This window comes from Nannobrachium achirus (assembly GCF_963921795.1).
Source record: "Nannobrachium achirus genome assembly, chromosome: 18".
NCBI classification, from domain to species: domain Eukaryota; kingdom Metazoa; phylum Chordata; class Actinopteri; order Myctophiformes; family Myctophidae; genus Nannobrachium; species Nannobrachium achirus.
In genome coordinates this window covers 15,276,283-15,288,191 of record NC_137825.1, presented here as the reverse complement: position 1 = coordinate 15,288,191, position 11,909 = coordinate 15,276,283, and the positions used below count along the sequence as shown (strand labels likewise).

At 44.5% G+C, this 11,909-nt stretch overlaps 1 protein-coding gene across 1 annotated transcript; it reads left to right on the top strand.

Moving 5' to 3' along the window:
- Positions 1-444: 444 nt before the first annotated feature.
- Positions 445-1,434, top strand: LOC308302907 (beta-1,3-galactosyltransferase 2-like; the record flags this gene model as incomplete). Its single annotated transcript, XM_080747225.1, has 1 exon — positions 445-1,434. One exon carries the CDS (start codon positions 445-447, stop codon positions 1,432-1,434), a length of 990 nt encoding a protein of 329 aa, XP_080603351.1.
- Between the last annotated feature and the right edge of the window lie 10,475 nt (positions 1,435-11,909).

Sequence of the window (11,909 nt, the reverse complement as noted above, 5' to 3'; positions counted from 1 at the left end):
TGAATGCCGCCCTGTACGGCCATGAAACACGGTCGAAAACTGTTTGCTTCCCAAACTCATTGCACACCTGGGTGCAAGCGGCACCTGCCGGGTATAAATGAGTTACCATGGCAACCAACCAACTGATTGACAGATTGACAGGTGTAAACCCTAGCAACCACATGAGACTGACATATTGACATGACGTCATTTCTAGAATCAAGGGCAGACCATTCATTTAAATAAAGAAAACAAAATACATTGAAATACCATTTTGGCTCCAACTCACACTCTTCAAGAAAGATTATAAAAGAGTCTCACTGAATATCTACAGTGATATTAATCATTACCTATTGTGGAGAGCTGTCACTTATCCAGATAGATTCCATATCTGAAGCTACAGCCCATTGAAATTAAGCGACACCTTTGATGAGACTTAGAATCCAGTCGCCGTGCCCGCTCGCAATGCGTTGGGGAAGACCACACCATCGCATGCTCTGTGCTTCACTCGCCAGTCTCCTCTTGCTCCTGGTGATGTTCTGGCTCGTGGACCACGATGGAGATAATGGATTGGAGACGCCCCACTGGACGATGAAGAACTGGCTGGCAGAAGCTAATGCCAGCCAAGGTGGAGAGGAGAGCGGCCCCACGCTGTCTCCTGGGCCGTTCCCTTACATCATTGACGAGGCAAACAAATGCCCGGCGGGGAGAGCGGCGCCGTTCTTGGTGTTGCTGGTAACCGTCGAGGCTCATCAAGTGGACCGTCGAGACGCCATACGACAGACGTGGGCAAACGAGAACCAGGAGGGAGTCCTGAGGTTGTTCCTGCTGGGGGTGAAGCCGGGCGAGCAAGGACGCCTGGAGCAGAACATCCTGGAGTCGGAGAGCCTGAAGCACCAAGACATTATTCAGCAGGACTTTGTCGACAGCTACAACAACCTCACCCTGAAAACCATGATGGGTCTTAACTGGGTGGCCACACGTTGCCCGCGGGCCAGCTTCGCTATGAAGGTCGACAGCGACGTGTTCGTCAACACCAAGTACCTCGTCCACAAGCTGCTCAGACTGAAGCCCGGGGTGAAGGACTACTTCACAGGCTTCATCGAAAGGGGCAAGGGGCCGATCCGGAACAAAAACAACAAGTGGTACATGTCCGAAGAGGAGTACCCGGGTCACACGTACCCCACCTTCGCCGGAGGGCCCGGTTACGTGTTCTCCGGAGACCTGGCTGCAAAGATCTACGGCACCTCTCTGAGCACTCCACGCTTACACCTCGAGGACGTGTACGTGGGCGTGTGCCTGGACAAACTGCGGGTGGAGCTCACAACACCCCTGCCAAACGAGTTCAACCCGGACCCAGTTCCCTGGTCACGACACAGCTACAGCCGCCTGGTCACCAGCCACCAGGTTTCCCCTGACGACATGCTGGAGTTCTGGAGCCGTCTGCAGCACTAAGGTAGACCTGGCTGGGAGGAAGACAGCCCTGAGGCCGAAGGGGCTGTGATCATTCTCATAGGACTTACAGTCCCATTAAGAGCGTTGTGAACAGGCGTTTGACAGAAAGAGCCCCAAGTAACAGGATATTTTGCATGACTGCGGAGGGAAAGGCATGGCAGGCATGGCTGTTTCCAGTCAAGGTCGGCTGTAGAGGATTCCCTGCCCAATCAGTGTGGAGGATGCTCACAGCCATTGGCGTGACCAGGAGGGAGAGAAGGACAGAAGCTTGAAGGAGAGGCGTAGCGGCAGAAAGAGCCTCTTGTTGGTTATGGAGCAGGAGAGAACCTTGAGAGGGGAGTTAAGGAGGAGGATTTAGCCACCACTGCTGACCCATCATCAGGAGGGTGTTGCGCTTTGTGTGGGGCTGACCCAAATAGTTTGAATATTCAAAGCTTCGTTCAATTGCACCGGTTTCCAAGGTGAAAAATAAAGCTAGACTATAATAATACCACAGGAAAAAAACTGGATTTTACATCATCGCAACATGAGATCCTTGTCCGCTTCCTGTAAATCTTTCCTACAGAAATGCCTGTGTCTCGGCTCCGGTGCTTGCATTGCATGTTTGGGCAAGAAACGCTGTATTCAACGGCTCATAACTAGAGAACCGGCAGTCGAAATGACTCGCTTTTCGCTGAAGCCGTTACAGTAAGATCCATCTAAAAGTACCACACAGCTGACGAGTATCGCGTCTGTCCACAAAAGAGAAACTCATGGGTAGAGCGTTGAGGCACTGCTGTTTACAATGCAATGCAATGAAAATATCAACAGGAGTTATTACTATGGATCCACCTGCCAAATGATGAAGTTGACCATGATGCCCCGAGCGTGTACTACTGTGCTGAAGTTCTGACACATGAAAGCTCAACGCTAGTGAAAACTAGAGCTGCACTCTGTTGAGGCGCCTCAACAGAGTGCCTTGTGCGCCTTGTGCACAAGCAGGCCATACATGTGCCTGCAGAGCACGCCACGAGGTGTGCTCACCACTGGCATCACCAGGAATGCTGGTCCCCAATTGGAACCCTGGTCCCCGATTGGGCTACGGGATTAAATAGACAAGCGGCCGATCGCAGTACTTGCGCGCTCTGCTGGCGCAAGTAATGAGACTTTTTTTCCCTTCTTTTTTTAGTGATTTTAGTGCTCCTGGAAGGAGCTAATTAAGCTCCAACATCTGGCTTTGTCCAAAGTTTGTTGTACGGACCAGGGTTACACTGGCCTACATGGTTGCACAAAGTGCGCCCGGGGTCACATTGGCCAAGCTTTGTGGGACGTAAATTCTAATATCTAAGAGTGCACAGCACACCAGTCCTTATGAGGTGCCAGCCAACGGAAACAAACATTAATTATAGAAGAGTATAGCTGCACACTCGTAGCTCTGATAAAAAAAAATACAAAAAAAAAAAAGTTTGTAAGATTTGTTTTGGGGCTTTTAATTATGCCTTTATTATTTGATAGGATAGTAGACTGACAGGAAATGGGGAGAGAGCTGAGGAATGACATGTAGCAAAGGTTGTCCGGAGTGGGAATCGAACCGGCGACGCCAGCAGGCATCATAGCCTAGTAAGTGTTATGCGCCTTGACCACTAGGCCAGTAAACTTTTTATTATGACACAGATAGGACCAACGTTTTGGACAGACAAGCAGACGCGTAGCCAACGTTAAGGCGGAAAGGCTGCCGCCTACCCAGTTGGATCTGATCTACCCTAAGAGAACTGACTGAAAATAAATAAATAAATAAACAACTAGAAACAAACAACATCCCAGCTCCCGAAGAAATCTTGCTTGACCAGTTCCTTGTCCATTCACGGGTAGGGGGCATTGTATGCCCATATATGGAGAACCCTGATCTCATCAATATTATGGACATATTGTGTCTCTTTTGTTTCAGCGCAGCCTTACTTCTCGCCCTTAGGGCGTCTCAACACATTTGCTTGTAACATAAAGTAGGGCCTAAACTTCAAAGCTCATATGTACAACTATTACACTGTAGTGTGAACAAATAATGAAACTAGAAGCAGTGCTCTTCCGAGCACAGGTCTCCACCAGGAGACAATAACAACAATTTATTGCCTCCACCAGCCGAAGGCTGAGGGGAGAGTATGTTTTCGCCCCTGTCCGTGCGTCCGTGACGTCAACCATACTATGACGTCTATGGTGACGTCATGGACAAACTTTGGGGACGGACGGACGGACGGACGCACGGACGCACGGACGGAGGGGAAAACATACTCTCCCCTCAGCCTTCGGCTGGTGGAGACAATAAGCTGTTCTAAACAGTGACCACAGATGGGGAGACGCCACACAAAACCACACAGTGAGGCAAAAGTCCAAAGTCAATGTTCTTTTATTCAAATACTAATAAAAGCCGAGCAGTGGTATATGGGGCATGCATAGGAGGGGGCCATCCATGGTTCAAATCCAATAAAAGCACTGTAATAATAATGTAGAGTGATTAATGCCACAGGTTCCAGTATACAAGATTAGAGTGTCTTGTGCATGCGAGTACTATACTTCCCTTTCCAATCAATGAGGGGTTCAGTTGGTTCCTGGCTTCCTGCTTGAGTCCAGGTCCTTCCTCTTCTGTCCTCACTGTAGGTCTGTGTATCTCGGTCTGGTGTCCACAGCAAAACTGCTTTACTGTCCAACAGTGACCCTTAAATAGGGAGAGCCTTCCAGCCCAGCACCAACAGCAGCCTGCAGCTTGAGTCATTAGCTTATGCCCTGCACCTGTTAAACTCACTTGTCCAATTGGAGTCCTCAATGCTGAACTTCTGACACTGCTGCTGCTATAGACTGGCTTCCAAAGCACTGCAACTCAAAATGAAATAATAAAGAAAAATCACACCCGTGTGAACTGAGCGGTGGTTGTGTGTGTGTGTGTGTGTGCGTGCGTGCGTGTGTGTGTGTGTGTGTGTGTGTGTGCGTGTGTGTGTGTGAGAGAGAGAGAGAGAGAATATTGCAGTTGATGCTCAGACTAGACTCAAGAGCACCCTCTCTGGTCACTGAGTGGTAGTTCAGGCTACATACACACATACATACATACATACACGGATACACGGATACATACACGGATACACACACGGCCATGCTATGGAGCGGTCTACCACCGCTCAAAAAGCATGCATGCACAAAAATCAAAAGGAATCAACAAAGCCAGCTATTAATAAGCTGTCTGTCAGTGTGACACTCTCACACACTTCTCAGAGTCCGGCCCGGGCTCTGAACCTGTCAGCATGACACAACTTCATCAAAATGTTAAGTGCTCTGTCCTGCAGAATGCACCAAACTATACATTAGTTAATAAAATAAGTACATAAACCATAGACATAACTAATAATCAAACAGTTGCAGTGATAGTCAGTGGACATTCTTCATTGTCTCTCATTTACTCCACAAACAAACATGACCACACTGAAAAGTTGACACAGATCTGACACCACCAGGTGATCAGATTTGCTACAATATTATGTAATAACTGTGCAACTCTGATGGAAGTTCACTCGGTGTGCATCCTAATCCTCAAGGCCTAGTTGTCCAGCCTGCCTTGGTTGTTCCAACTTTGTGTCGCCAGGGATGATCTGCTGGGCCTTGGTCCAGGGGCCCAGAGTCTCACTAGGCCCCTGAGTACCATTTCTGGTACAGTCCTTACCTGTCAATGAGTTGTCTGTCTGTCAATGGTCGTTGTCTAGATTGTCTGTCATAGCAAGGAGAACAGACCTCTCATTCGGTGGACTTTAATAACAAATTTAATAGGAAAAAAACAAATAAAATGTATAGTGTGCCGTGTCAGGTTCTCTCAAATTGTGGGTGCGACTGGTCCCTGATTGTCTGTCTGAGCTTGTATAATACAGAACCACATTGAGATATCTGTGATTCTTTATATCCCCTGGATTCTATCATAATGTATTTTACCCGAGGGTACAGAATTACAAAGAAAAAGCCTATCCAGATTATATAGATCTGCTGTCTCGCTTTATAACAGGACTTCCACAACCTCTTCTTTACCAGAGCATCTCTTTTTAGCTACTAATACCAACCCACATTGATAGTAGTAAGCCATTTACCATGAGAGGGAGTGGGTTGTTGGCTGATTTACCACTGTTTCAGGGTTGTGGCACGAGGCGAAGCCGAGTACCAAACAACCCCCACGAGTCATGACCCTCGAATGGTAAATAGCTTTTCTAACATTGATAGTAGTAAGCCATTTACCACGAGAGGGAGTGGGTTGTTGGCTGATTTACCACTGTTTCAGGGTTGTGGCACGAGGCGAAGCCGAGTACCAAACAACCCCCACGAGTCACGACCCTCGAATGGTAAATTGCTCTTCTACCACTTCTACCATATAAATGAAAGAAAACACAGTTGTATCTTGCAAGGTTATTTAGTTACAATCATTAATTGTTTCAGTGGGTGGGTGTTCCATGAGCCAACTCAAGGTTGTTGACTGATTTACCACTGTTTTAAGCCAATCAGAATCCAGTATCTGAACATGTGACCACAAAAAGTGGTAGAATTATAAATTCACAATATCTTCTTAAATGCCATAGTGATCTAGCCCAGTAAACTGACTGTCTGGTTTATGAGGCTAATAGTGATCATCTTCCCGTTTTTTGCCATTTCCCACCATCATTTTAAAATGGAAACCAAAATTGAGAATAAACAACATATCTGTCTAAAGCTTCACATAGCTCAGAATAAAAAGGCAAGGCTTTATGCAATGTTCATCAGTGGTGTGTGGTGCAGAGTAGCCTACACTACAGTAGGCCTACTGACTGAGAGATTGCATGAGATGTCAGTCTCTCATGTCTCAGAGTAGAGGAGAGGTATTTGTTAGTCTCAATGAAATCATAGACCACAATGTAAACAAGCCCATCGTGCTTCTTGGGTTATCCTATTGAATTAGTAGACCTTTTATGTGAACTGCACTGTGTCCTTTGCTGTGCTTTTCCTATACAAACTGCTAATAAAGAATGCAATGCAATACAATTCAGTGGGTTTCTTTGGGACAAAGGGTCATGTGGACCCCTAGTGGCCGTTCTATACAATGTGGAGTTATTGCTTCCTTAGGGCCCGGATGCGAATGTTCCTACCATAGGAGACGCGTGTGCATGAATTAGAAGGCCCGGATAGCTCTACCCAGCCCCTGATGGACTGTAAGGAAGCTTCATTTCCTGACCAGCCACTGAGCTCCCTTCTTCAGTTCCTGCCAATCAAAAAAGACCCGGCTTCAACTCCTGCCAATAACAAAAGACCGGCTCATTTACATTCTACATTCCCAGCCAATGAAACCCCCCCTCTACTGGCTCATTTACCTTCTTCATTCCTGGCCAATGAAACTCCCCCTCTCCATTGAAGACTCATTTTTTCCAACCAATCGACCAGCCCACAAATATGCCTTCAGTCAGGGTATATTTTCAATGGAATATGATCAAATAAAAGAGAAGTACATTTGTGCACAAGTGGTTCATTGGATTGCAATGCCCGTGGATATTAGTAGAGACCGTGGATGTCACAAAATGTGTTGAAATTGCTTTTTTAGAGCTCCCGTTTGTGTAATTAGCGAATTAGCATAAAACGCTACATTTACATGGGGTTTCCCATAGACGATGCTAACATGTTGTAAATGCTAGCGCGATGCTAACGGGAGCTGGGGCAGATCTACTGTCTGTCTTGAGTTTATTTATTCACTCAAACTAAAATAGGAGAACTTTGAATTACATAGGGTTTTCATTGTGTAGGCTACTTTGCACTGGAAATGTTTATCAACAGAAAGTAATGCTCACTTATGCACTTTATGTCATAATAATTAAATGATGCATGTTATCCTGGCTTGAAACCTTGACAGGCTATTTTGGAACATTATTTCGTTTTAATTCATACATTCAGGCCTATTGTGTTTGCCTAATAGCCTGTCTTAGAGAGATATAGGGTAGGCTGTATTTTGTTATAGCCTATATTGATTGATTGATTGATTGATTGATTGAATATTTTATTAGACAAAATTAAAAGACAAAAATAAAGAACAGTATGCCTACAAGTATATTCAATAAAAAACATATAATAGTACAGTACAGTTAAACACCCTGCCTTAAAGGAACATCCCAAATAAGTCCTTTTACCGCCATGTTTATGTCAGAAGTCCTTGTAATTCAATTCAATAGCACTATATAGTCTACTGCAGTCTCCTACCACAATTATGTGTAAGAATAATGGAGTCAATTGAATTTTTAAGTTAAGCTTTTTGAAAAAAATAAATAAATGAGAAATGTGCATCAACAGAACAGTATAGGCTATGTATTGCATGCAAGCAACGAAACTCATAGCCTTTGTTACCAATAGGTCTATAGGTCTATACTGACGCCCTGAAAATAGGCCTACAGATGGATTTTGATTGCATTATTAATCAAATTACTCTGAAACTGATGCCAACGATTGCCATTCAACACTGTCATTGTCTACTTACTATATCATTACCATTAACTGTGGTATGGGTATGGCCATAATTTACATATTATTGCTCTTGTTGTGGCTGGACTGCTCTCTACACTTATTTACATTTTATATCACATTTGTCATGGTGTAATATGATCTAACACACTGCAGGAGCACTTGTTACTGTCAGGTTACTTTTGGTTAAACCTGGGATCGAACCGACGACCTTGGGATCCGTACTTCCCCTTTTTGGAAAAGCTAGGTTTAACATTTCAGTGCTTTTTGAAAATATTCGGATACATAATTGCTTGCATTGGGATTTTACATGAAGCTGAGTTAGAATACCATCCTTTCTCTTCTTTTTCCTCAAGATTTCTCTCCTTTTCCCTTCTTTCTTCTCTTTTTTCTCCTCCCCCCTTCTTCCCCTCCTTCCTTCTTCCCCCCCCCTTACAGTCAATTGTTCCCCAGCTTAATCTGCAGATCATGTCTGTCCGTCCGTCTGTCTGTCTGTCTGTCTGTCTGTCTGTCTGTCTGTCACACCTCATGCTCTATATATGGCCAAGACACTTGCAAATTGACATCTGACATCATAGATGTCTGACGTCAAAAGACCACATGAGACTGAAAAGGCCATATATGAGCAATCCCAGATGCCCTATGGAGATCCCTGATGTAGTGGAGTAAAAGTACAATATTTGGATACGAGTAGAAGTAAAAGTGGCTGGGAAGATTTTTCAAGATTTATCAAAGTGTTTAAAAAATATCCGATCTACAAGCTCAAAATGGGCTGTAATGGTAACGCATTGTGAGCTTGTAGATCGGCTATTTTCAAACAAAGTTTAAAACTGGATTAAAATGGTAAAACTCTTCCTCTTTTTACTGTGGACCCCTGAAACTTCCTAAAGGACCCCTGGGGGTCCCCAAACCACACTTTGAGAACCACTGCTCTAAAGCTATGATACAAATATTTTGATGATTTAAATCATATTATTATACAACTGTAGAATTGAAGAATACATTATTTTTGCACAACATGTCACACTTAAGAACTAAAAGGCCACCCTAAGAGTGCTCTACACTACAGTGTGCGTAGATTTTTTCTTAACATAAGAACAAATCACAGCTAAGAAAACATTGGTGTATGCCAAATCTTCTTAAAAAAACCTCTTAAAAGGGTCTAAGAACAAATTTCATCGTAAGAACGTTCGTAAGTAGGTTAGTGAATCGGGCCCATTGTGTCAATCTCATGTGGTCTATGACATCAGTCATCTATGATGTCAGATATGTCAGTCATCTCCATATTTGGGAAAATATGGCCACATTAGCAGAACGTTCACTGGGTGTTCCATAGTGTTCCATAGTGCTCTGCTTCAATAGGACTCCACATAGTCAGTCAATAAGACCCCTCTCCAACTCCAACTCTACACTATTGATCTCCTACAACGATTTCATTGCATTTCTTTTAAACTAGTGAGAAGGAGAGGAAATGAAGCCCGGTGTTTCAGCACTGTTTAATAAAGTAATATTGCCCCTAACTAACACCCGCCTGGGAGAAGGAGAGAAAAAGTTTGAGTTAATAACAAAAAGTTAGAATGAAATCTTACATTATGTATGAGGTCATATATCGTCACTGTCGAGCAGAAACCTTGTATCTCCAAGTTTCCGATGTGTAGGTTTTTGCGAAGTAAAGCCCTGCTTCATCAGACAAGGCCGTCGCACAAAAGTAGTGAAAACAGCAGATCTACAAGCATACACCGCCTCGCGGTTGTGTGCTTGTAGTTCGTAGTATAGTTTAGTTCATTTTTTTGGACATACAAGGTTTCCACCCGACAACGACGATATATAAGCCTATAATGCCATATCTTGGATGTATGTGGGTCTTTCTGTGTGTGTGTGTGTGTGTGTGTGTGTGCGTGCGTGCGTGCGTGCGTGCGTGCGTGCGTGTGTGTGTGTGTTTTGGGGGGATGGGTGCACCACTCCCAGGTCCGTAGCAGACAACTAACGTCCCATCCCATGCTTCAGATGTACTTCATGCGCTATGTTGTCTCTGTCGCGTGGAAACCTCATTTGTCCAAAACTTACTTTTAAGGACTCAAATTCAAAAAATCACACCCGTGTGAACTGAGCGGTGGTCGTGGAGGCTGCGCAACAGCAAAACAAATATATATATATATATTGTGTGTACTGTGTGTGTGTGTGTGTGTGTGTGTGTGTGTGTGGGTGGGTGGGTGTCTGGCCTGGCCTGGCCTGAACAACAGCGCCCCTCCCTTAACATGTGTGGTCACAAAAGGTACTACATACAGGCTACATACAGACAGACACGCAGACAGACAGACAGACAGACAGACAGACAGACAGACCCACACACACGGCCACGTATAGGAGCGTTGTGACCACCGCTCAAAAACAGTAAAAGTAGCAGATCTACAGTGACGCTGTGGTATGATCAAGATGGGAATTAATTTACAAGTATATGGAGATAAGATAACTTTCTGCCCGACAGCAACAATATTGTTGTTTTCGGGTGGAAACCTTGTATATCCAAAACCGTTCGTTTTGTATTTATCATTTTAAAAATGAACTAAACTAGTGAAAACAGCTGATCTAAAAGCACGCCTCGCACTGTGAGGCGTTGTGTGCTTGTAGAGGGCTTAACTTTGCGAAAAACATACTAATTTGAAACTTGGAGATACGAGGTTTCTGCCCGACAGTGACGATACGCATCTCGATGCAATTTGTGTGTATTCTTCTATTATGTATAACAATATGAACGTCCGCAGAATATGTTATGATGATCACTGAAAGAGAACGGCGGCGTCTCTGGGGCTTCTGCTTCAGCACTGCAGAGAAAACAAACAAGCGCGGCCCAGACTCTAGTACTGGAATGACAATGACTGGTGTCGTAAACAATGCACGTAATAATAAAGCACCCTGGTAGTTTCACAACCTCCACTGTCTGTCTGTGCATTGGGTCTGGCGGTGGCAGATGGATGGCTCCTCAACTTTATCTCCCCCGGCCTGCGACAGCCGCCCGACCAAACTCTCCTCTCTCTCTCTCTCTCTCTCTCTCCCAGAGTCCGAGCTAGGGGTGGGACGATACGTGATATTATTGTTTATCGTGATAAAAAACACGATAATCGCATCGTGGAGATTTAATGTTTCGTGATATCGTCCTCCGTCATGCACTGGGATCAATTCACCTTTTATTTGCCCAGCTGCATATCCGGTACCAATTAAACCCTCCAATGGTAAAACGTACTTTTAATATATACCGGTACTTGATACAGTCGTTTTTTCACACTCTACCTTATCTCTTTGCCAAAAAATAGCCGATCTACAAGTTCACAACGCGAAATCTGCTATTATTTGGCAAATGTTCCGCCCCAGGATAATGGATGTTTTGGGATATTTTGATTATCGCGATAATATCGTAAATCGCGATATATTTTTTTCACAATAATCGTGATATGACATTTTCATATCGTCCAATCCCTTGTCCGAGCTCACCCAGCGCTGGGCTCAAACTGTCAGTCCTTACATGGCAGCCAACAGCACATCATGCTGAAGCCTTAGCTTTTTTTGCGAGGGGCTGCTGCCTGCCTGGCCAGGCAGCGAACATTTTTTCAAATGCCCTTTCGTGACAGTATGAGAGTGATCTATGCCATAACGCCCTGCCAATCAATCTGCCCTCTCTTCATTTTGAAAAAAAAAAAAAAAAACACTCTAAAAAACACTCTAGGGGAACATCCAGCACACAATACATGTCCTTTTCACACTTTTGTTTTATTTACCTGTCAGACAAGGCAACGGACGTGTTTAAGCCAAAATACTTTTAAAATCCACTCGTCCTAGACAATTTGCCCTCCTGGCCCCCAAACTGTGAATAAACTCCCTGTCGCACTTAGAACTACTCACTCCCTAGCTTCCCGAAGCACAACTGGCTGTTGGGTGCCCCCTGTGACAAATGCTATGTGAAATGCAATGCAATAAGAGACATATGGGTG